We start from the raw sequence: 25,617 nt of genomic DNA, 5'->3' as shown, positions 1-25,617 counted from the left end.
CTGTAGACTCCAGAAGTCCCGCCTGCATTAGTCAGGACTTCCTGCTGTTTGGTGACGACGGGCAGACGTTGGTTATAAATAAGTTTTCTTGGCCACCCTGAGAGCTCTGTGATGATCCACTTTCACAGCTACACAGCGGCTGCAGATGGCTCTCAGGGTCCAACTCGGCTAAAAATAGTGAAAGTAGGTGAGATTAGGGACATCAGCTCCACATAACTGCTTTTTCTGGAGAGATTAACCTTTATAAGGTCGAAAAACGTAATTCAGTTTTATTTAATCCCACTTTAACATTGTATAGCACTACAGAGGGTCTAATTTAACTCTAATTATAGGACAAAAAAAAAAAAGAAATGCAGAGAAATGTCAATTCTGTTCAAGATAGAAAAAGAAAATCAATAAATACCACAAAAAATAAGAGAATGTCCTTTGTAGAAGAACAAAAACCCAAAACAACTTGTGTTAAAACTTCTGTGTTGTTCTAAAAGCACAAACGATGTGTTTTGTCCTTTAGTTTCAGGGAATATTGGATAATAGACATTTTAAATACTTAGTTTGATGTTTTGGTTAAGCAAATTGCACCGTAAATGATTTACCCAGAAGGCAACATAGAAATTGTGTTGCTGGATAATGTAATGTCTGTAATATGTTAGCAATTCTGGTCAAGATAGTGGCTGAATTTTGAGAAAATATGTCAATAAATAACACAAATGATAAGAGAATGTCCTTTGTAGAAGAACAAAATCCTAAAACAACATGCGTTAAAACTTCTGTGTGTTGTTCTAAAAGCACAAACGATGTGTTTTGTCGTTTAGTTTCAGGCACATGTTGGATAATAGATATTTTAAATACTTAGTTTGATATATTGGTTCAGCAAATTGCACCTTAAGGCAACATATTAATTGTGTTGCTGGATAATATTATGTCTCTAAGCCGGAAGCCATCTTTTGTCACTAAATGTTTGAGTTGCATCTCCTTTCTCCTTTTAGATGGATGACTAGGTCATCTTCCATTTTTAACTCGGCCTGTGAAGCCCAACACCCCCGTGGATCTCAGCTAACAGTTGGGTAAACACAGACGAGTCTGCTGGCTCGGTTTCTTTTGTTTCTTTTTTGTCTCAAGAGGAATTCTGTCTCGGCCCTCGGGGCAGCTGTCTGATGGGGCGGGACCCAGACCCTCTTGTTTTAGAAACTGAAGCGTTTGTCTGTCCAAAACCCTAAAATATTCAGTTTGATATGACTTTTAACAGAGAAATGCAGGAAATCTTGCTCGTTTTGAGTTTAAAAACAGCATATTTTTGCAACAGTTGGCCATCATTTTTTCTGGCTGTCAACTAGTCGACCTCACTCAGCTGCTGTGTGGATGTTGTTGGCTTCCAGCTGAGCGGCACGACCTCAAAACAAACCTGAAAGAAAACTCAGGGTCGTATATAAAAAAAAAAGATCCTGAAGCTGAGATAAAGAACCTTATTTATTCAAGTTTTTTTCAAGTTATTTTTACTGAGTTGACATGGTGATACGACTTTGATGAACAGATACGCTTAATTATTTATCATTTATTACTTTCAGAACACTTCAGCCAACACATCCACTCCTTTCAATATTTACCCTTCAACTGATATCTGATCAACAATCAATGTTTACTCTCCGTTCAGAACTCTTTAACTCACATTTCAATTCCTTCTGGTGTTTACCCTTTATGCTTACACTTCAATCCTTTCGGTGCTGATAACACTGATTATGCAGATTTAACTCGGCACTAAACATACAAATTGTCACCTCAACTCAACATCCAGTGTGTTCATTTTATCTGCTATATTTTTCAGTAATTCTGTTCAGTCAATGTTTCAACTTAAGTAGAGCTGCAATGACCAATCGATTAGTTGATCGCCAGAAAAATAATTGCAGACTATATATTATAATTGATTAATCGTTTAAATAAATTTTCATGCAAAAATATGCTGTTTTTCAAAACTCAAATATGGAGATTTCTTGCTTTTCTCTGTTTTATATTATAATAAATTGAATACCTTTGGACTTGGACTAACAAAACAAGACTTTTAAAGACATTACTATGGACTTTTGAAACTGGGATGGACATTTTTTTACTATTTGGTGACATTTTATACACAAAACTATTCATCATAGAGACAATAATCAGCAAATTTATCGATAATAAAAATAATGACCTGTTTCAAAAAAGATTTAATAACAAAAACTTAATTGGAAGTTATAAAATATATCTTGTAAAGCCTTCAGTTGTATTATTTTTTACAGTTTTTTTTGTGCATTCACATATACAGTACCAGTCAAAAGTTTGGACACACCTTCTCATTCAACTACTTTGAAGAATCTAAAATCTAAAACATATTCTGGTTTGTTGAGCATTTGTTTGTTTACCACATAATTCCATATGTGTTCCTTCATAGTTTGGATGTCTTCAATATTAATCTACAATGTAGAAAAAAATACAAATAAAAAATAAAGAATGAGAAGGTGTGTCCAAACTTTTGACTGGTACTGTAGAGGAAATGTATTGTTGCATATGTACAGTCAGCTCTAAAAAGATAGTCAAATAAAAAATACAATAGAAGATAGATTTTTATCCCCAAATTCAGTAGAATGAGATTAAAACATTTAAAAAATCCATGTTCACTTTTGAATGGGCTCTCTAGACTGTGTGGTTGTGTATTGTTGCATATGTACAGTCGGCTCTAAAAAGTTAGTCAAAATAAAAAATACAAAAAGATAGATTTGTATCCCCAAGTTCAGTATCCTTAGATAAAAAGCTATAAGGCTCTAGAAGATGTGGTTACACATACATGTATTTATCTGAAACACTATTTTATTTGAAATCAAGAGATCCAAGTCTTTATTGTCATATACACAGTTGCAAAGATTTTTATCCCCAAATTCAGTAGCCTTAGACAAAAACATTTGAAAAATCCATGTTCTCTTCTGAATGGGCGTTGTGCTCTGTAGACTGTGTGGTTGTGTGTGTGCAGCAGCAGCAGCAGTAGTACTACTTCACACGGTCAGTGGAGTCGGTCAGGTCTCGCTCCATACACGGGCTCCAGCGGGGGCTTCCTCTCCATATATGGTGCCTCCCCGGCCCGCAAGCCCCTCTCTCCCCCTGCGTGTGTGCATGTATGCAGCCGACCAAATATGGACCATGGGGCTGTTGGATTCCTGGAGAATACTCTGACATTCCTACCAGCTGTCTCTGCAGGAGCAAGAGTATATAAGGACCCCGGTGGTGTCAGTGAGGGTTAAAGTTTCCTCACTGACAGCCGGAGACAAGCAGAGGTAAGCGGGGAGCATGGGTGCGATGGGCGGCTGGGGAGAGGGAGGATATTGGAATGAACTGTTGAGTTAATGGAGTCTGGCTTGGTGCAACTTGGGTGAAGCTGATGGGACCGTCCTGTCAGGGAGCCAGGCCTGCTGCATTCAGGGGCTGTCGGGAATTCTAGGTTTACAGTGAGAATGCCACAAGAATCGGACAAATGGGAATTTTCTAAATCACCATAATGTAATTTGTATTTTAGAGTGTAAGCCATTCTTCAGGTGGAGTGAAAAGTTATCATATTCAACTGTTAAAATTACCATGCCTTGTTTTTAGAAAAAAATATATATTTTTTATTTATATTTTAATTATTCTTTAATTTCTCTTTAGTTGTTCTTTCACACAGACTAAGACTATAGAAGTATAAAAATATGGCGTTGTCTCTGGTATATTCTGTATCTTAAGTGGTTATTTGCGGAAAATAAATCAAGAATCTCTGGTGTAATCAATTAGAAAAACAATTGTGTGATTTATATTACATTGTACAATGTTTTTACATAATCTGTATCTTTTTTGAAATTAGCCAAAATTCACATTTTTTAATGCAGCAAGACAGGAATCAACCTTCAAAATCTTTTCTACCAAAGCTTTTTATTAATATAAATGTGTTTGCATTTTCCATTAATCATAACAAAAGTGTTGACCAATGTAAATAAAAATTAGCCCTCAATTAAACTGTGTATTCGTATATATTAAAAAGAAAAACAAGAAGAGAAACAAAGCTTAATGGAAATTATATTAAGAATATTTGAAAAAATGTGTATTATAGCATTAACTATTCTTTTTTTTCTTAAAGTTTTAACAGGAAAAAATGGCAGGAAATTATAATATTTTGTCACAAATGTATAAGATTAAAACACTGTTTAGGATTGGAACAAAGTCTGATATATTTTGTTATACCACAATGATCTTGTTTTTGTGTTTACAATTTCCTAACAAAGACACTTTGATGAAGACATCAGCTTAATGTTCAGATGTAGGAGTTTATGAGGAGCACTTGAAGGCATCATTACACTAAATGAGAGTTAGTGGTGTTTCTGTTTACTACAAGCTATTAGAAGCTGAGTAAACTGTTTTCAGCTCTGGTTTGATGAAACGCAGAACCCAGACACTGCAGGAAGGACTGAGGATATTTAAGACTTGAGTTATAATCATTATCCTTTTATTATTCACACAGTTTAAATAGAGCAGGGAGTGTTTTATAGGAGGGAATCAAAAATAATATGATCTATTTGTAAGCCTGCTGTTATCATCATATTCCTATATTGAAGAAAAAGCAATGAAATCTTAAATAATAGTAAAAAAAAAAAACAGAACAAAGGTTTGTCTGTGGTATAATATAATGAAAAGCCAAAATAAATTAATTTAGGTTAGAAACTTTGGTGTCAGATTAAACAGCTGTAAACTTCTTTTTTCCAGAGTTTCTTAGGTTTTTGTGTGCATTCAACTTGTAAATATGGCATTTCTGACAACACCTGAATGCAGTATTTTATTAAATTAGATGTTAAATCTCCACGTCAGACTTATAGCTAATATAAATACATGTTTTTTTCAGTGTATCTGCTGTACAGAAACTAACCACCTCCTGACCTTCCTCCTCCAGAACCCGCAGACATGTGTGACGACGAAGAGACCACCGCCCTCGTGTGCGACAACGGCTCCGGCCTGGTGAAGGCTGGCTTCGCCGGTGATGACGCCCCCAGGGCCGTGTTCCCCTCCATCGTCGGCCGTCCCCGTCACCAGGTAAACAAGAGCATCCCTAAAAAAAAAAAAATCAAACAATGGATGTGTTACTTTAAACTCTTGTCCCATGATGACTCACACAGGATCTGACCTTTGACCTCCTGGTTTAAGCTGCTTTTAATAGGTTTTTAACAGCCCCAGCTAGTGACCAGCTGTTTGTAAATGTTTTGAGGACTTTCATCTCCACGAGTAGGATTAATGCTTGGTATAAAGTCTGCCATTCACATTCAAACTCCCAAGCGGAAGCAACCCATTCATTATTTGTACGACCTTATGACCTTTCCTTTACCGCCCCCTTCAGGTACCTAAATACCCAAATATTCTATCACAGGTTGATTTAAAGTGAGAGATATCTGAGCAGAATTGAACTACTTCTATAAGAAAGTTGTCTTATATGTTTTTACTAAAGTAAAATAAAAACATTTATAGTTATGTTACTTTATAAATTGCACAGTATAATATTTTTTTAGCAAATTGTCTAAATGAAGTAAACAAGGACTTGAGACTCAACTAAGAAACAAAAAGTGACTTTTATTTACTTTCTTTAGTTTATTTTTTTGAAGTTTCATTCACAAAGAACGCATGTATATGTAGAAAACTGACCTTTATATTTTTATTGGTTAACAAAAGAAGGCTTGGTTCATGGCATTATCATTATCAGAATGAGGTTAATTCCAAGTCACACACAAGAATTTTGCCTTGGGATTTTGGTGAATAATAATCACAAAATCAGCAAAGTAAGAGAAGAGAGAAATGAACATGTACAGCAACTTAAGAATTTTTTATATAAAATGGAAATTTACAATAAAAACTATGTAAAAAGAATATTGGTTTAAAAACTTAGAGAGCTGTAAAACAAAATAAGTTTGCAAATGTTCACAGTATATTTAATGTACATGTAGACATGTTCAACTTGATGTGCTACATGTAGATCTCCACATCAGCTCAGGACCCCAGGAAACAAACATTACTAAAAAAAATAAGACAACAGATAAAAGTAAACTTAATAAAAATATGGAACACGTACAAAAGAAGGAGGACCATCAACAATTAAATGAAAATAAAATAAAAGCTATACAACATACAGGAGATTCATAGACCTGAATGGATTCTAAATTAACACTTTTTACATCTCAAAAGATCCCATTTTATCAAACTAGCTTTTAATCTATACAATATAGACTCACAAGATCTTAGACAATGTATTGTAAGCATTGCTTTTATCTTAAATCCTTAAATAAAACTGCATGTTGAAGTCTTGAAGTACAGGCATGTATGTGTAAAAGCAAAGAAATGTGGGACCAAAGCTGTCATATCAAGAAAAATAACTGAAGAAGTTACTGGAGTAAAGCCGCTGGAGTAGAGTTGTATTAGTTCATTTAAAGGTGGTGTACTTAAAGTGATCTAGAAGTTATATAACCTTCATCACCTGTGTTTCCTCCCCCCCTCCCCCTCAGGGTGTCATGGTCGGTATGGGTCAGAAGGACTCCTACGTGGGCGACGAGGCCCAGAGCAAGAGGGGCATCCTGACCCTGAAGTACCCCATCGAGCACGGCATCATCACCAACTGGGACGACATGGAGAAGATCTGGCACCACACCTTCTACAACGAGCTGCGCGTGGCCCCCGAGGAGCACCCCACCCTGCTGACGGAGGCCCCGCTCAACCCCAAAGCCAACAGGGAGAAGATGACCCAGATCATGTTCGAGACCTTCAACGTCCCCGCCATGTACGTGGCCATCCAGGCCGTTCTGTCCCTGTACGCCTCCGGTCGTACCACCGGTGAGTCTTCATTATGACCTCTTCAGCAGGTTCTATAGATAGAGATACTAAGGATTCATAGCATCGTACATTTAGGGACATTTTCTACTTAGAACAATATTTCTATTCCTTAAACATATCTGGTTGTATTTGGAAAATGTGGACAAAAGAAAACGCAGAACTTTCATTGAGCCAGTTATAAGTACACATAGTGAAATACCCATTCCTTTTAAAAGATCAGTGCTCATGTTTAAATAATGTTTTGAATGATAAACATTAGATTTACAGGATTTGTGCATCAATTTCATTTAGTTCCTTGATTGTTCAGTTAACTAATTCACTAGATTAGCTAAAAAATAGACATTTCATTATGTTAGTTTACCTGTTTATCAATTAAATTGATATAAAATGCACAATATATTTATAGCAATATTATATAACATACATCCCTTTGTCTATTAATCTTTATTTTTTTTTTTTTTTTAATATAATTTGGTCTATAAAATGTCAGAAATAAGTTTCTTGAGCAAAAAACATTGTCTTTAAACTACAAGCAGCCAAAGTCTCTGAAGTAAAACTTCAGTTTCAAGTATATGAAACAGTAACAAGTAATTCATTTTTCAGGAAAGTATTTACATCATATGATGAAAATTAAAAATAGAAATTAAACCCTCACTTGATTACCAAAATTACTAACTAACTTGCATTTAATGGATTAGTAGATTGATGGAAAATTTAAAAAGACAGCTTTAATAAATTAATTGAACTAATAGTCAAGCAAAAATATATATTCTTTTTTCAGTTTTAGCTTATCTGATGTCTGGTTTTATTGCTTTTCTCAGTTTTTTTGTCATGTAAACTAAATATATTTAGATTTAAGACTGTTGGTCCGACAATAGAAGAGATTTGTAGACGTCTCTTGGAATTTTTCCTCCATTATTAGATGATGAAAATAATTATCAGTTTAAATACTAGCTAACTATAGAAGTAAATCAGTTAAGTCAGTGAAATAAAGCAACTTTACAGACGGTGACACCTGATGTAGACATTAGGGCAGTTATTTTGTTATGCATTTATAAATAAAGTAATAAGAAATCAGCTTTTATTTAAAGTATCCTCGTGTTTCTGCTCTCAGGTATTGTGCTGGACTCTGGTGATGGTGTGACCCACAACGTTCCCATCTATGAGGGCTACGCTCTGCCCCACGCCATCATGCGTCTGGACCTGGCTGGTCGTGACCTCACAGACTACCTCATGAAGATCCTCACAGAGCGCGGGTACTCCTTCGTCACAACCGGTAAACGCCTCACGAACAACACTAAAACACAGAAATTCAATTTCATTTCATTCTAAGATCTAAACTCCAGAACCTCGTTAGATTTAGACATGAACCCTTTTCCAAAAGTTTCTTTAACAAAAATATGAAGTATTCTGTTTGTTAACTTTTACCGTATAAGAGCTTTTTAAAGCAGTTTTTGATTTTGTAAAACAAAAATTTAAATAACATTTATTTACAATCATATACGGACCCAAACCTACACATGAAAAGTACTTGTACACTGCATGTGTCCTCAAGTACAAGACAACACACAACCACACATGTATTTAGCATGTATTTTACTTTGAATTTATATTTGTAATTTTGTCATTTGCAGCCTTCAAAAACACACCTTAATATAAATAAAAACAACAACAACAGACTGTAAAAAACATAAAATGAAGTCCAGCTGCGACCACACAAAGCATCAGTGCAAAATATCCTCTTATTTAAATGAGTGTCTTTCCTCTGGACCTTTTATTGAAGAAAACGTAATTTATTATGTTGCCACTGGGTCATTTAATCAGCTTATTTACAAAACAAAACATTTTCATCATTATACCACATTTTCAAAATCAATTTGCAATCAATATTTTCAAAACAAAAGTACTTAATATAAAAAAAAAAAAAAATAAAAAGTCTGAAGTCCGTCTGTGATACATTCATGTACATAAATGAAATGTGGCCACTGCATGTAACCCATCCTCAGCATTAAGAGCAGTGGCGTTCAATGTGTCTGATTCAAGGACACTTCAACATGCTGACAGGAGGATTCGAACCTCCTACCTTGTGATTTAAAGGATGCTGTATCCTCTGAGCCACAGCCGCCCACTGACAAACTCTTATGTTTCCTCTCTGTTTCCAGCTGAGCGTGAGATTGTGCGTGACATCAAGGAGAAGCTCTGCTACGTGGCTCTGGACTTTGAGAACGAGATGGCCACCGCCGCCTCCTCCTCCTCCCTGGAGAAGAGCTACGAGCTGCCCGACGGACAGGTCATCACCATCGGCAACGAGCGCTTCCGCTGCCCAGAGACCCTCTTCCAGCCCTCATTCATCGGTGGGTAGAACTTCTCACTCAGATGTTTAAAAAAAATGACACCATGATTGAGGACATCCTCTCCATTATCTTGTCATTTTCTAACCCCTGAATCTCTCTGCTGGTGCACCTGAACAGGTATGGAGTCCGCTGGTATCCATGAAACCGCCTACAACAGCATCATGAAGTGTGACATCGACATCCGTAAGGACCTGTACGCCAACAACGTGCTGTCCGGTGGTACCACCATGTACCCGGGTATCGCTGACCGCATGCAGAAGGAAATCACAGCTCTGGCTCCCAGCACCATGAAGATCAAGGTAAACAACTCTACGTCAAGTCTTACTTCGAACATATGACCTAAAAGTATGTGGACACCTGAAAGTTACACTTTTATGTGATAGTTCACCATGGTATTCCATTAATCTGCTGCTATAACGGCCTCCACTCTTCCTCTGGGAAAACTTCACCACATGATTTTGAAGAGAAGACTTTTCATTATAAGAGTTTTTTGGTAAAAACAAAATTTCTCTGATCGGCCAATTAACACCAAACAAGGAAAACCATTTCTATACAAACAGGGGTCGTCCACATACTTTTGGCCACATAGTGAAGCAGATGTGGTTTAGAATTGTAGGAAGCAATCCACATACTTCGCTAATGCAGAGAAGAACAAAAAGTTTCGGTATCTTTATATAATCAATTGAATGTTCAAACCACAGCTGCAGCTTAAGGGTCTGATTCATTGTTTAGTCTATAAAATGTAAAAAAGAGAAAAATCTATATGACTTCTTTAAATTACTTGTTTTATCCGATAAAGTTTCCAAAACTCAAAGATTTTAAATTAACAATTATATAAAAAAGATTCTTCCTCGATTTTAAAAGTTATTGCCACTTCAATTTTAACTGATCAGTTACTGGACTTATTATTTTAGCTTAAACTCAGCTGATATTCAGTGTTGACCAGGAAGACAAAAGTCAACAAAATATTCTCCCCTCACGTCCATTTAGAGTTCTTTTTTTTTTTTTTTTTTTAAACAAGTCTGGACTAGAGGTTCTTGGTTTGCTCTACAATTCCTTTGGTGAAAAAAACGTATTTTTTATTTCTGTTTATTGATATTTTATAAATTTTATATTTTCACTTTCTCCTACTTTATAATGCAACCAATGCACAGGTTTCCCTGAAGAAGGATAACTGTAGTTCTATTTCATCTTATCTTAAAGTCAAACTGGAGAGCAGATCCTAAATGGAGTAAATTATAAATATGCTTTGTTTACTTTTGTTAAAAACAGACACAAAAGTTTTAAAAGCAAGAAAAGTCCTCATCTGACTGAAGTGATAACTGAGTCAGCTGTACCATCATCCTCTCTGGGATGATGTCATTATTATAAATGCCCCAAATAATAAATGATTTCCGTCTCTTCTGCAGATCATCGCCCCTCCCGAGCGTAAATACTCCGTCTGGATCGGTGGCTCCATCCTGGCCTCCCTCTCCACCTTCCAGCAGATGTGGATCAGCAAGCAGGAGTACGACGAGGCCGGTCCCAGCATCGTCCACCGCAAGTGCTTCTAAGAGCGACGCCCTCCACGACCGACCTCAGGATCCAGAGCAATAAGACGCCGCTGTCTCACCTGTACATATGTTATTTATTCCTTCTGTTACGTATGTGATGTTTTTTAAATGTAAATGATGTCCTGTTTGTATGAGAAATACACACAATGACACAAATAAAGTCCATTTATTTTCAAGTACGACTGCTGTCTGCTATTTCTGATTCTGAACACTTTGGATGATTTCTGTGGGTTTGTTAGACTTAAAAAAAAGAACACAAAATATCATCAAAACGTAGTTATGTGATAAGTAAAAGTGGTATTTATATATATATATAAGTATATGTATGTATATATATATATATATATATACATATATATGTATATTATTATATTATTATATTCCTTTATTGATCCCCATGGGGGAAATTCAAGTGTTGCAGCAGCTCAACTACACAGACACAGACAATAAATACACATACTATACAACAAAATAAAAAATAGAACAGGAATAAAAATGTACAGTATATCCACATGGGGGGTTCTGGTCAGCATGTTGACAGACTGTGGTCTCCGCTGTTGTTATACAGTCTGATGGCAGTGGGCACAAATGATGTATATATATATTGACTATGACATAGGCTGCTAAACTTTTATGAATGTTTTCAACATATTTCACAATTACATTTTCAACACTATTCTTTTACTTTTTATGGCTTTTCTGACATACTATACTATGAGTTTTTATGACATTTGTATGACTATGACCATACTAAACTATGAATTTATCAAAACATTTTCGACACTATCCTTTGATATTTTTATAACTTTTTTCAAAAGTATTATACTGTGACTTTCCTTGACATCTTTTAAAAAAAAAAAGAAAAAACTTTCTCATGACTTATTAATGATACTATGACTTTTATTTAATTTTTTCGACATACTATACTATGACCTTTTTTTTTCTTTTTTCAACATACTGTACTATGACTCTTTTTTTAATTTTTTTCGACATACTATACTATGACCTTTTTTTAACTTTTTTGGACATACTATACTATGACCTTTTTTTTCTTTTTTCGACATACTATACTATGACCTTTTTATAATTTTTTCGACATACTATACTATGACCTTTTTTTTCTTTTTTCGACATACTATATTATGACCTATTTTTTTCTTTTTTCGACATACTATACTATGACTTTTTTTTTACTTTCTTCGACATACTATACTATGACGATTTTTTAAACTTTTTTCGACATACTATACTATGACCTTTTTTTTCATTTTTCGACATACTATACTATGACCTTTTTTTTCATTTTTCGACATACTATACTATGACCTTTTTTTTTTCATTTTTCGACATACTATACTATGACCTTTTTTTTTTTTTTCAACATACTATACTATGACCTTTTTTTTATTTTTTCGACATGCTATACTATGACCTTTTTTTTTAATTTTTTCAACATACTGTACTATGACTTTTTTTTAACTTTCTTAGACATACTATACTATGACGGTTTTTTTTTTTTTTTCGACATGCTATACTATGACCTTTTTTTTCATTTTTCGACATACTATACTATGACCTTTTTTTTTACTTTCTTCGACATATTATACTATGACCTTTTTTTTTTTTTTTTTTTTTTTCGACATACTATACTATGACCTTTTTTTTTTTTATACTATACTATGACCTTTTTTTTTTACTTTTTTTCGACATACTATACTATGACCTTTTTTCTTTCTTTTTTCGACATACTATACTATGACCTTTTTTTTTTTTTTTCGACATACTATACTATGACCTTTTTTTTACTTTTTCGACATACTATACTATGACCTTTTTTTTTTATTTTTTCGACATACTATACTATGACCTTTTTTTTTACTTTTTTCGACATACTATACTATGACCTTTTTTTTTTTTTTTTCGACATACTATACTATGACCTTTTTTTTACTTTTTTCGACATACTATACTATGACCTTTTTTTTTTACTTTTTTCGACATACTATACTATGACCTTTTTTTTTTTCTTCGACATACTATACTATGACCTTTTTTTTTTTTTTTTCGACATACTATACTATGACCTTTTTTTTACTTTTTTCGACATACTATACTATGACCTTTTTTTTTACTTTTTTCGACATACTATACTATGACCTTTTTTTTACTTTTTTCGACATACTATACTATGACCTTTTTTTTACTTTCTTCGACATATCATACTATGACCTTTTTTTTACTTTTTTCGACATACTATACTATGACCTTTTTTTTTTTTTTCGACATGCTATACTATGACCTTTTTTTTTTTTTTTTTCAACATACTGTACTATGACCTTTTTTTAACTTTTTTCGACATACTATACTATGACTCTTTTTTTACTTTTTTCGACATACTATACTATGACTTTTTTTTACTTTTTCGACATACTATACTATGACCTTTTTTTTACTTTTTTCGACATACTATACTATGACCCTTTTTTTACTTTTTTCGACATACTATACTATGACTTTTTTTTTGTTTTTTTCGACATACTATACTATGACCTTTTTTTTTTTTTTTTCGACATACTATACTATGACCTTTTTTTTACTTTTTCGACATACTATACTATGACTCTTTTTTTTTTTTTTTCGACATACTATACTATGACCTTTTTTTTATTTTTTCGACATACTATACTATGACCTTTTTTTTTTCTTTTTTCGACATACTATACTATGACCTTTTTTTTTACTTTTTTCGACATACTATACTATGACCTTTTTTTTACTTTTTTCGACACTATACTATACTTTTATGACTTTTTTTTTTTACTTTTTTTTTTTTCGACATACTATACTATGACCTTTTTTTTTTTTTTTCGACATACTATACTATGACCTTTTTTTTTAATTTTTTTCGACATACTATACTATGACCTTTTTTTTAACTTTTTTCGACATACTATACTATGACCTTTTTTTTTTTTTTTCGACATACTATACTATGACTTTTTTTTTTTTCTTCGACATACTATACTATGACCTTTTTTTTTTTTTTTCGACATACTATACTATGACCTTTTTTTTACTTTCTTCGACATACTATACTATGACTCTTTTTTTTAAACTTTTTTCGACATGCTATACTATGACCTTTTTTTTAATTTTTTCGACATACTATACTATGACCTTTTTTTTTAACTTTTTTAGACATACTATACTATGACTCTTTTTTTACTTTTTTGGACATACTATACTATGACCTTTTTTTTTTTTTTTTCCGACATACTATACCATGACCATTTTTTTACTTTTTTCGACATACTATGACTCTTTTTTTACGACATACTATACTATGATGGTTTTTTTACTTTTTTCGACATACTATACTATGACCTTTTTTTTATTTTTTAGACATACTATACTATGACCTTTTTTTTTTACTTTCTTCGACATACTATACTATGACTTTTTTTTTTTTTTTTTTTCGACATGCTATACTATGACCTTTTTTTAAATTTTTTCAACATTTTTTATGACTTTTTTTTAACTTTTTTCGACATACTATACTATGACCTTTTTTTTATTTTTTCGACATACTATACTATGACCTTTTTTTTACTTTTTTCGACATACTATACTATGACCTTTTTTTATTTTTTTTTCGACATACTATACTATGACCTTTTTTTTACTTTTTTCGACATACTATACTATGACCTTTTTTTTTTAACTTTTTTGACATACTATACTATGACTCTTTTTTTACTTTTTTAGACATACTATACTATGACCTTTTTTTTAACTTTTTCGACATACTATATTATGACCTATTTTTTTCTTTTTTCGACATACTATACTATGACTTTTTTTTTTTTTTTACTTTCTTCGACATACTATACTATGACGGTTTTTTTTACTTTTTTTTTTTATGACCTTTTTTTTTTTTCGACATACTATACTATGACCTTTTTTTTACTTTCTTCGACATACTATACTATGACTCTTTTTTTTAAACCTTTTTCGACATGCTATACTATGACCTTTTTTCTTTCTTTTTTCGACATACTATACTATGACCATTTTTTAACTTTTTTCGACATGCTATACTATGACTTTCTTTTAACTTTTTTCGACATGCTATACTATGACCTTTTTTATTTTTTTCGACATACTATACTATGACCTTTTTTCTTTCTTTTTTCGACATACTATACTATGACTTTTTTAAAAACTTTTTTCGACATACTCATCTTATCTAATTATAGAAAAACCTGAACAGGAGATTAAAGTACGCTAACACAACTCCACTAATTACATTATGGTATCTCCTGGAACCTTTAAATTGATGCTCGGATACCCTGTGGACTCCTTTAGCAACTGTAGAGGAGACAAAACAGAGGTGAGTGACCACAAACACAAACTTAAACATACTATAACTTTTTTATGACTTTTCGACACACTATACTATCACTTTTTTATGGCTTATTTCATTGTATGTCAAAAAAAGTCATAGTATAGTATGTTGAAAAAAGTCATAGTATAGTATGTCATAAAAAGTCATAGTATAGTATGTTGAAAAAAGTCATAAAAAGTCATAGTATAGAATGTTGAAAAAAAGTCATAGTATAGTATGTTGAAGAAAGGAGCGCTGTGGTGAAGAAGGAGCTGAGCCGGATGGATTTGCCATCTAAATTCCGACCCTCACCTTTGGTCATGCACTTTGAGTAGTGACCAAAAGAATCAGATCACAAAAACCAATGGATCGACATTAGCTCCCTTCATAGGGTGGATGGACTGGAGGAGCCAAGACATCTGGAGGGAGCTCCTTTTCATCTAAAATCCCCTAATTAATTAATTAGGCCCTGTAAATTTGAACGCACTAATAACTGCATACAGTTATTTTGCGCTTCTGTTCATGTAAAATAACCACAATGAGCACAAGACCAAGTGTCTAAGAGTCGAGAAACCTCCTCACTTTAAGTCCCAAATCAAAAATATTACATTTAATAATGTAACTTGATGACATTTACAAGATCAGGGAAGACTTGACAGAAGACATTATAAATGTTGTAATAGCCCTTTACAAGATGAAGAGGAAGTAACCTTTAACAGTTAAATGTGTTTGAAGTTTCTCTGTTTCACCTGTTGTCACTACACAGATGGAGGCAGAGCACGCATGCGCAGTCTTGTCCCTGCGTCTTCATGAAGAAATCATATTTCATCTCTCATGACTACAAAATGTTCTGCTCCATCATGCTCCCAGAGTTAACTACCAGAAGTATGGAATACATCTTTCAAAATAAAGGTTACGCTGAATTGACAGGCTACAGTTGAAATATTCCCAATTATCTCAGTTTGAGGGAAGTCATTTATATTGACTGTATGGCCAAAAGTTCTTACATTATTCCAACATCATTCCAAAAAAATAGGTCTTAAAGGTTTGCATTGTTTTCAAGTTTGTCTTAAAACAAAACTCACGTACACAGATGAGAAGTACATTTACTTAAGTACTGTACTTAAGCACAATTTTAAGGTATTTGAGTACTTCTACTCCACTACATTTCATAGGGAAATATTTTTAGGAATATTTTAAGTGCACAAATGTATCTGATATATTTTATTACTGCAGATTTAGATTATTAATCCAGATTATTAACATCAACTAACATCAACTAATATATAATGATGAAATATTATGGGAGATTAAATTACTGGACAAATTATTAGATTAGATTAGATTAGATTAGATTAGATTAGATTAGATTAGATTAGATTAGATTCAACTTTATTGTCATTGCACAGAGTACAAATACTAGTACAACGAAATGCAGTTTTAGCATCTAACCAGAAGTGCAAAAGAAGCAGTAAAGGTGCAGTGCAATGTGCTGGATAAATAACAGTATAAATAACAGATAAATAGTAATATAAGTAAAAAAAAGAACAGTATTATTATTGGACCAGATATTCAGGTGTTTCAGCAGAACAAGGACACAAATTGTTACAGATAAATAAAGAAAATGATAAAATAAAAAATAAAATAAATTGAGAGGAAATAAATAAAACCAGAAAGAATGTACAGTACCAGTCAAAAGTTTGGACACACCTTCTCATTCAATGGTTTTTCTTTATTTTTATTTTTTTCTACATTGTAGATTAATATTGAAGACATCCAAACTATGAAGGAACACATATGGAATTATGTGGTAAACAAACAAATGCTCAACAAACCAGAATATGTTTTATATTTTAGATTCTTCAAAGTAATTGAATTGAGTAATTGAATAAAAGTATAAAATGAAAAATGAAATAAAATGAGAGGAAATAAATAAAACTAGAAAACTTTACAATAGAAATCAGAATTAAAAAAAAATTAAGGAAAAAAGTGGTCCACATAGTGCCAACAGGTCTTTTATTCTGAAGGTGCACGCCGGAAGCCCGGTGCGTACGTCAGCTAGCTTGTAGCCTTTAGCTCTCGGTGTGACAGTCGGTGAGGAGCGGAGAGATGTCGGGCGTCTGAGAGCGGGACTGACGGGACTGACGGGGTTTGGAAAGCAGACCGGACCCCTCTGGAATGAGGTCTGGGTGAGTGAAATGACATCTGACTTTAATATTCAACCATTATCCTCAAATGTATAAAACCCTTAAAACGGCACCGTGTTTACTAACGGAGCGGACTGAGCCACACGATGACGTCACACACCAACACAACCCTTCACAATAAGAGTGCTTCAGTCACAGGGAAATGTACACCAATACATTAGCAATTGTTTTACCCTCAAAATAAATTAGGAATTATTTTACCTTCAAAATAAATTAGCAATTGTTTTACCTTTCAAAATAAATTAGCAATTGTTTTACCTTCAAAATAAATTAGCAATTATTTTACCTTCAAAATAAGAGTGCTTCAGTTACAGGGAAATATACACCAATAAATTAGCAATTATTTTACCTTCAAAATAAATTAGCAATTATTTTACCTTCAAAATAAATTAGCAATTGTTTTACCTTCAAAATAAATGAGCAATTATTTTACCTTCAAAAAAATAAGAAAGTGCAATTATTTTACCTTCATAATAACAGTGTTTCAGTTGCAGGAAAATGTACACCAATAAATTAGCAATTATTTTACCTTCAAAATAAATTAGCAATTATTTTACCTTCATAATAAGAGTGCTTCAGTTACAGGAAAATGTACACCAATAAATTAGCAATTATTTTACTGTTGACTGTAAATATTCTCCCAGTTTCATGCTTGGATCATCTGTTGGCCAACTCAGATAAATTAATAATTAATGTAGTTTATTTTGCACTAAACATAACAGGTTTTAATTAAATGGAATACGTGTGTAGGCGGAAGGACTCCTGACAGAAACAGCTCTGTTATTGGTGGTTTGGTATGAGTACTAGCAGTTGTAGTAGAGTCAGTAGTAAGACTATAATAAGCTTCAGCCCTCCTCTGCTGTGATGCTAATCTGTTGTGAAGGGAGGGAGGCGGGGCTTACAGGTAGACCACACCTGGTACATGTACGTCATCAGAGGTTGCAGGTTTCCTCTCAAAAACAAAGTCATTCATTTGGTATAATTAGCAGATTACATTTACTCAATTCTTGTACTGGTTTTTGTACTTTACATAGTATTTATTTTAATGCCACTTTCTCCTTCACCCTATCTCAAAGGGAAATGTAGTTTTTCAATTCAATTCAATTCAGTTTATTTTGTATAGCCCAGAATCACAAATTACAAATTTGCCTCAGAGGGCTTTACAATCTGTGCACATGCGACATCCTCTGTCCTTCCCTCACATCGGCACAGGAAAAACTCCCCTAAAAAACCCCTTTAACAGGGAGAAAAAAGGAAGAAACCTATGGGAGAACGACAGAGGAGGGATCCTTCTCCCAGGATGGACAGAATGCAATAGATGTCATGTGTACAGAATGAGCAGCATAACAGTTCTTAGATACAACACATTCAATGTATATGACATAAATGATTCATATAATAAGACTACTTATAATAACAGCAGCAATTATTACAGTAGAATTATAGCCATGAAAATAGGGATAGTAATGTGACTAATAATAATAATCGAAGTAGCAGTGGCTGTCAGTCGGCTCACAGCAGGAGGCACGACTACGGTCCAGGTACCACAACGATTCATGGAAACCTGCAGAACGAGAAAGCAAAAGGGCTTCAGGGTGGAAGTAAAGCTAAAATGCTTAATGGTACAGGTAATAGTAATAGTAATGTGACTAGTAATAATAATAATGGTGGTAGCAGTCGGTGTCAGCAGGGCCGTAGCAGGATGCACGACCACGGTCCAGGTACAGCCACGATTTATAGAAGCCTGCGAAGCGAGAAAGCACAAAGACTCCAGGGTACAAGCAAGTCAATAAGCGTAATAGTACAGGCAATAATAATAGTAATGTGACTAATAATGATAGTGGTAGTAGTAGTGGGTGTCAGCAGGGCCTCAGTAGGTGGCACGATGACAGTCCAAATATAACCCCGATTCCTGGGAACCTGCGAGGCGAGAAAGCACAAGAACTCCGGGGAAGAAGCAAAATCAGTAATGTGCATAAATAGGAGATTAATACATAAAGAAGGAGGGAGAGAAGAGGAGAGAGGAGCTCAGCGTATCCTAGGTAGTCCCCCGGCTGTCTAGGCATATAGCAGCATATCTAGGGGCTGGACCAAGGCGAACCTGAACCAGCCCTAACTATAAGCGCTATCAAAAAGGAAGGTCTTAAGCCTGCTCTTAAAAGTGCTGAGTGTGTCTGTCCCCCGGACTGAAACTGGAACCTGGTTCCACAGAAGAGGAGCCTGATAACTGAAGGCTCTGGCTCCCATCCTACTTTTATATACTCTAGGAACCACAAGTAACCCTGCATTGATGGAGCGCAGCTCTCTAGTTGGGTAATATGGAACTATAAGTTCCTTAAGATAAGACGGTGCCTGACCAGTTAGAGCTTTGTAGGTAGGTAAAAGAATTTTAAATTCTATTCTTGATTTAACAGGGAGCCAGTGCAGAGAAGCTAATACTAGAGTAATATGATCTCTTTTCTTAGTTTTTGTTAGAACACGTGCTGCAGCATTCTGGATCAACTGTAAAGATCTAAGAGACCTATTAGAGCAGCCTGATGATAAGGAGTTACAGTAATCTAGTCTAGAGGTAACAAATGCATGAACTAGTTTTTCTGCATCACTTTGAGACAGGATTTGCCTGATTTTCGCAATGTTACGTAAATGAAAAAAGGATGTCCTTGAAATTTGTTTTATATAAGAGTTAAAAGACAGATCCTGGTTTTTACTTCACTTCATTTATCTGACAGCTTTATTTACTTTACAGATTCAAAATTTTGCATACAAAACGCATTAAGAGTTTATGAAATATGATGCTTTGTTAAAAAGTAAACTACCTAACAGATATGGCTGAATTGATTAGAAAAATGCCCAAAACATACAATGGTTGGTCTCAAATTTAAGGATTTGTTACTTTCCCTTTTAATTATTTTAATTTATGTTTAAGAACTCTGAGGTTTGTACTAAAACACATTGTTAAGGTTTCACTTTGTATTAATTTGATTTATTTTTAATTATTATTATTGTAAAGCACAATTTTTATTTTTATTTTGTACTCTGGGTACATTTTTTGAGAATTTTTATAAACTAAACAATCAATCAATTAATGGAGAAAAAAAATAGAAGATTAATCCACAATGAAAATAATCACTAGTTCATGGTACAAAATAAGCTCCACCTTAAACAACTACAACATTAAAATAGTGCTTTTACATGACCTAGTACTTTGAGAGTATGACAGTCATAGGGGTCATTTTACTTAAGTGACAATTGTATTGGAGTATTTTTACAATTGTTTTTGTAAATGTCATTGTTTGATTTCCTCTTCTGCTTTAAACAGTGATAAGAACCAGACCGGGGAAATAACAACAACCATGGTGACCAAGAAAATCCGGACAGAGTACATGAAGAAGTTCAGGGATCCCAAATGGGAGACGTTCTCCAAATGTTACGAGGACTCTCTGAAGTACCGTCTGACCCGGCGGGTGATGGAGCATTCCCACAAGCCCTGGTTCTGGGAGGGCTTGGACAGCGGCTCCGAGTCCAGCGGCTGGTCCACGCCGAGGATGACCAGGAACAAAGTCGCCCCGCTGTCCCTCCCACCGCCGCCGCCGTCCTCAGAGGTGAAACAGATTCTGTCCAGCCCCGGGGCGAAACCGCCCTCTGAGGAAGGACAGACGGAGGTGCGAGGTGGAGAAACAGAGGTAGACGCTGCACCGACCGCAGGTGAGGAGACTGTTACCAACACTGACTGTGATCTGGAGAATTGATCAATAACTATTTAAATAATTTACCAAACAAAGATGTAAAACAAAAGGAATATTCTCTCTGTTGTAACTAAACCGTTGGTCGGACTAAACAAGAAATTTGAAGACGTCCCTTCTGCTCTCAGAACTTCTGGTGGGCATTTACCACAAATGTCTAATGTTGTATAGTTTGATGTTGTAGTACTTTAAGCAACATACTATTAGGGTTAGGGTCTTAATCATAAATATATTTGTTAGTATCTATTTTAAGTTCAGAAACTTTCAGAAGCTTTCCATATTTGGGGACCATAAAATATTAAAATATTAGAGCTGCTACCAATAATTGTTTTCACTATAAGTCAATCTATTTATTATTATTTTTATTCATTGTTTGGTCTATAAAATGTCAGAAATGATTGAAATCAGAGTCCCAAAATTCAAGTTCCCAGAGTCTGATCAAGAGTCCAAAAAAGCAAAGAGATATTTGATTTACAAACATAAAACGCCAAAGAAACCAGCAAATATTCACATTAAAAAAGCTAAAACCAGACAATAAATTTAATATATATTATATTATAATATTAATATATTATAAAACCGGTTTCCGATTATTTTTTTCTATTGACTAATAAATTAATTTACTAATTAATTGCAGCTCTTGCACAGACATTGATTGATTCAACTCACAATTGTAGTGCTTTTCAAATAGAACAGTATTTTTCAACACTTTGCTTTATGATCAAATATCTGCAAAACTAATGAGTTTCCCATCAGCTGCATTTTGTGTCTGATGCTAAATAGACAATGTTAGCATGCTAACAATTCAACTAATGGTGGAATTAACAATAGTAAACATAACCTGATAGCATTATCATTGTTGGATTGTTAGCATTTAGCTCAAAGCATCGTTGCACCACTCTTACTGAATTTGCATTAAACCAAATCCTGATTTAAGGACTCTAATCTGACCTGGGTTTGGGATTTATACGACTGCTTTACTTTGAAGAGAATCTTCCCGCATGTTTCCTGTCCTCTCTTCCAGGAATATTTTGGGATAATCTAACAGAACCCCAGGAGGGCTTCCTTTGTGCTCCTGCGATAGCGTCACTCTGACCAGTCAGAGAGCCAAAAGCTGGTTAAACTCAGGAGACGCTGATGCTAAAAATATTTGGACTGAAGGTTCAGCGATCAGAAGGGACTGTGTCCTCCTGTTCAGACACTGAGCTCAGATATTAAAGACTGGAAGGAAGGTCTTTATACAGAATATTTAACAACAAAATAAACAGAAAACCAGCAAGTTATAATAGTGTACTACTCGCCAAAAGCCACAAATATACAGAGTATTGTAATCTTGTGAGCAGTGCTGTGATCTGCTGCAACATTTCTTTAGAAAGTCACTTCTACATGACAAACAAACACTAGTCTGCTATCAAATAGACGCTAGAAATGTGGTTGGAACTAGAGCAGAAACTATTTGACGATTATTGGTTTGTTAAAAATGTAGCTGACCGATTGTTTCAGTGATTTTCATGCAGAAATAGCAATCGTTCTCTATTTTCAGCTCCAGAAATATGATATTTTGATGCCTTTCTTAGTCACATTTGTTAGTTAATTGAATATCTTTGGGTTTTGGATGACTGGTTGGACAAAAGACGCCATTTAAATCTGAAATTCACCACAGGTGGACTCCTATTGAGGAGGAGAGTCATTTGAGAGATAATTGCTTTTTGTGTATTGAGAATTGTCTTACTGCGTTTATTTTTAGCTGATATTGCAATTGTTAAATTATTTGCAGTAGAAGAGGGAAAGATCATTTTTACATCATTATTCTCATTTTCATTGATAACCGTATTAAAATGATTATGATGTGATTTTTGCCTGGTCTGTACAAAACAAAAGGTTTTCTTGAGTCTGCAGCACGACAATGTTTATTTAAAAATGGTATTTGACAAACATTTCACCTTTAACAAATATTGCGCCTCCTGCAAGTTTTTTTTTACAATTTGGATAAAATTTTGATTAATTGTGCAGACCTTGTAACGAGTGTAGGTTGATGAGGGGAAAGATGAATTTAAAAGATTTTAGCGTAGTGATGCAAATTAACCAAATGTGAAAACACACTGAGGTGTAGTGATGTCACAGCATTTCAAAAGACTTTGATGGAACTGAACTACGTTACCTTGCATGTTAACGCCAGCAAAGAAGAAAAACGGAGCTCCTGCTGAGCCCACATACAGAAAATCAATGAGTAAATGTTTCTTTGGTAGAATGTTTTCCTCTGTGACTCTCAGCTGCAGCGTTTCTCTGTGTTCGAACCATCAGTTGTAGAAAACGGTGTGAACGAAGCCAGCGGTGGTTCTGTGACGGCGGCTCTAAACCCCGGTGGATCCTCAGAGGACACGGAGACGGACAACGGTCCCGCCGACACCACGTCTTCTGACGGGGAGCCGGTGAACCCCGTACCAAAGCGCCGCCCCCGCCGCCGCACCCCTCGGCCTGAGCCGGTACACCGGGACAGTTCCCATGACGACAAACCAGTCGTGGTCCACAAAACGCCGAGAGCGAAGAGCCAACCACCAATCAGCAGCAAGGAGAAGGAGAACCGGAGGCCGTCCAGCCGGCTGGACTGGACCGAGAGACACACGGAGGTCAAGAGGACGAATGAGGTGAGTATTTCAATGAAGACACTTTTATAAAAACTCTACATTTATAGGTTAGAGGTCTATACTACCGGTTACTGGTTTTAGACGTGGTGGAAGAAGTACTCAGACCTTTTACTGAAGTAAATATATCAGTACCTCAGGGTACAAATACTACAATAGTAGTGATAGAAGACATGTTGACCCCTTATGAGCCGGCTCTGTTCAGCCTTCTGTTGTTTTATCTCCTTGCTTTTGTTGCTTTGTCTGTCAAAGCACTTTGTAAACTCTGTTCTTAAAGGTGCTATATAAATGAAGTTGTTATTATAATGTTTTATAAAAAGCAAAGAGTTTGGATGTAAAGTGTGGTGAAGCCGGAGGAGTCTGTCGGATCAGCTGGAGCTCGTTCACAGGACACCAGAGAAGTGAAGCCGTGTCACCAGAAACTCTGCAGGCATCAATAATAAAACGCCGGTGTGCTTTTCGGAAACAACTCCACTTTCTCTCTCTCTGGTTTCTCCTCTCAGTGCAACACGTCCGACGCCTGCGTTCAAACCCGCCGGGAGTTCGACAAACGTGGCTCCAACCCGGACCGCCGGCGGGCTCGGTCAGCCGACCTGGAGAAGACGAGGCAGTCGCAGCTGACGGTGGTGGTGGAGGACCGCTGGATGACGGAGTACATGCGCTGCTTCTCCGCCCGGCTGAGGTAGAGACGGGACTCTAACCCCCGACCCCTAAAACACCACGTTCCCTTATCAGACGGTGGAACACGGGTCGGGAGACAAACTGAGAGCCATGTTGTCTCGTTAAAGTCCCATCAGTGTCCTTTAGAGTGAGCCGCTGCTGTCGAGGAGAGAAAAAAACACCCAAAAGTGTCTGAATTTTGAAGTTTATATGGTCATTTATGTGGAATTTAAATGTCTAAAGGCATTCATCAAACATTAAACAAGATGGGATCCATGATAGTGGAAGCTTTGGATCAGGTGAATCCACATTATATATCAAGTGCAGCTCACAAACAGACATAAATTAGCAAAAATAAATCTATTTAACTGCAGAAATATCATTAAAACACGGTGAACACCTACAGCGTTTTGTTTAAACCTCTCTCCACTGATAAAACACATGTATTTGATAGAAAATCAGATTATAAATGATAAGTATTTTCATTTAAAGTTACTATTTCCTCCTAAAATACACTTTTATAGGGTTGTTTGCAGTATTATGCATTGTTAAAAGACCCTGTGGGGTTTTACTTTACTGCCCTGGAGATCCCTAGTTGACGTTTGTGAACAGGAATCTACACCTATCTCTATATCTCGAATTATTTCTGTTCATTTCTAAAACTATTTGTATTTCCTTTCTCTTTTAAAATGTGGGTTTTTTTAGCCCGACAGCAGCGGAACGGTTTTGTTCCTCAGATGTGGTGGACTGAAGTGTTTTTTCTGTGTTGATGTAGAAGCTGTTTGATAATGAACAAACATCGGAGAGAATTTACTCTTTCTAAGCTTTTATTTAAAAAAAAGAAAAAGGTCAGATAACTATTTGAATGTACTTTATTTATAAGCATGAAAGACTCCAAACAAACTGCTGTGCTTTACTTGTTTAGTCATGTTTTAGTTTTCTTTCACAAAAGGCAGTGTGTGTGTGTGTGTGTGTGTGTGTGTGTGTGTGTGTGTGTGTGTGTGTGTGTGTGTGTGTGTGTGTGTGTGTGTGTGTGTGTGTGTGTGTGTGTGTGTGTGTGTGTGTGTGTGTGTGTGTGTGTGTGTGTGTGTGTGTGTGTGTGTTTATAACTCAAAGGCAGCAGAAACGGACCAAACTGAAGTATTTTTGATATTTGACTATTTTGAATCTCAAGTTTAGATTAGAATAAACTACATAGAAACACAAG

The 25,617-nt window shown here is 35.0% G+C and overlaps 2 protein-coding genes across 3 annotated transcripts; both read left to right on the top strand.

Moving 5' to 3' along the window:
• The first annotated feature begins 3,198 nt into the window (after nt 1-3,198).
• acta1a (actin alpha 1, skeletal muscle a) lies at nt 3,199-10,926 on the top strand. Its single transcript, XM_054603676.1, has 7 exons — nt 3,199-3,302; nt 4,943-5,082; nt 6,540-6,864; nt 7,979-8,140; nt 9,027-9,218; nt 9,336-9,517; nt 10,628-10,926. Exons 2-7 carry the CDS (start codon nt 4,954-4,956, stop codon nt 10,769-10,771), a joined length of 1,134 nt encoding a protein of 377 aa, XP_054459651.1. The 5' UTR covers nt 3,199-3,302; nt 4,943-4,953; the 3' UTR covers nt 10,772-10,926.
• Nucleotides 10,927-17,213: 6,287 nt separating this feature from the next.
• ccsapa (centriole, cilia and spindle-associated protein a) lies at nt 17,214-25,360 on the top strand. Of its 2 annotated transcripts, none has more exons than XM_054605022.1 (4): nt 17,214-17,338; nt 20,682-21,067; nt 23,410-23,753; nt 24,254-25,360. In XM_054605022.1, the coding sequence occupies exons 1-4, from the start codon at nt 17,334-17,336 to the stop codon at nt 24,434-24,436; spliced, it is 918 nt and encodes a 305-aa protein (XP_054460997.1). In that variant the 5' UTR covers nt 17,214-17,333; the 3' UTR covers nt 24,437-25,360. The 2 variants fall into 2 exon arrangements, with proteins under 2 accessions (XP_054460997.1, XP_054460996.1); XM_054605021.1 differs by having other exon boundaries at nt 17,214-17,344.
• The last annotated feature ends 257 nt before the right edge of the window (nt 25,361-25,617 follow it).

Source organism: Anoplopoma fimbria, chromosome 9 (assembly GCF_027596085.1).
Source record: "Anoplopoma fimbria isolate UVic2021 breed Golden Eagle Sablefish chromosome 9, Afim_UVic_2022, whole genome shotgun sequence".
Classification (NCBI taxonomy): Eukaryota; Metazoa; Chordata; class Actinopteri; order Perciformes; family Anoplopomatidae; genus Anoplopoma; species Anoplopoma fimbria.
This window is presented reverse-complemented; position numbering and strand designations above follow the sequence as displayed.

Excerpts from the sequence above, each read along its gene's own strand:
- ccsapa (XM_054605021.1), top strand. Across the intron at positions 21,068-23,409 it reads AGACGCTGCACCGACCGCAG|TTGTAGAAAACGGTGTGAAC; the intron begins GTGAGGAGACTG and ends TCGAACCATCAG. Across the intron at positions 23,754-24,253 it reads AGGTCAAGAGGACGAATGAG|TGCAACACGTCCGACGCCTG; the intron begins GTGAGTATTTCA and ends TTCTCCTCTCAG.
- acta1a (XM_054603676.1), top strand. The coding sequence starts at position 4,954 with ATGTGTGACGACGAAGAGACCACCGCCCTCGTGTGCGACAACGGCTCC. Across the intron at positions 5,083-6,539 it reads TCGGCCGTCCCCGTCACCAG|GGTGTCATGGTCGGTATGGG; the intron begins GTAAACAAGAGC and ends CCTCCCCCTCAG. Across the intron at positions 9,219-9,335 it reads CTTCCAGCCCTCATTCATCG|GTATGGAGTCCGCTGGTATC; the intron begins GTGGGTAGAACT and ends GCACCTGAACAG.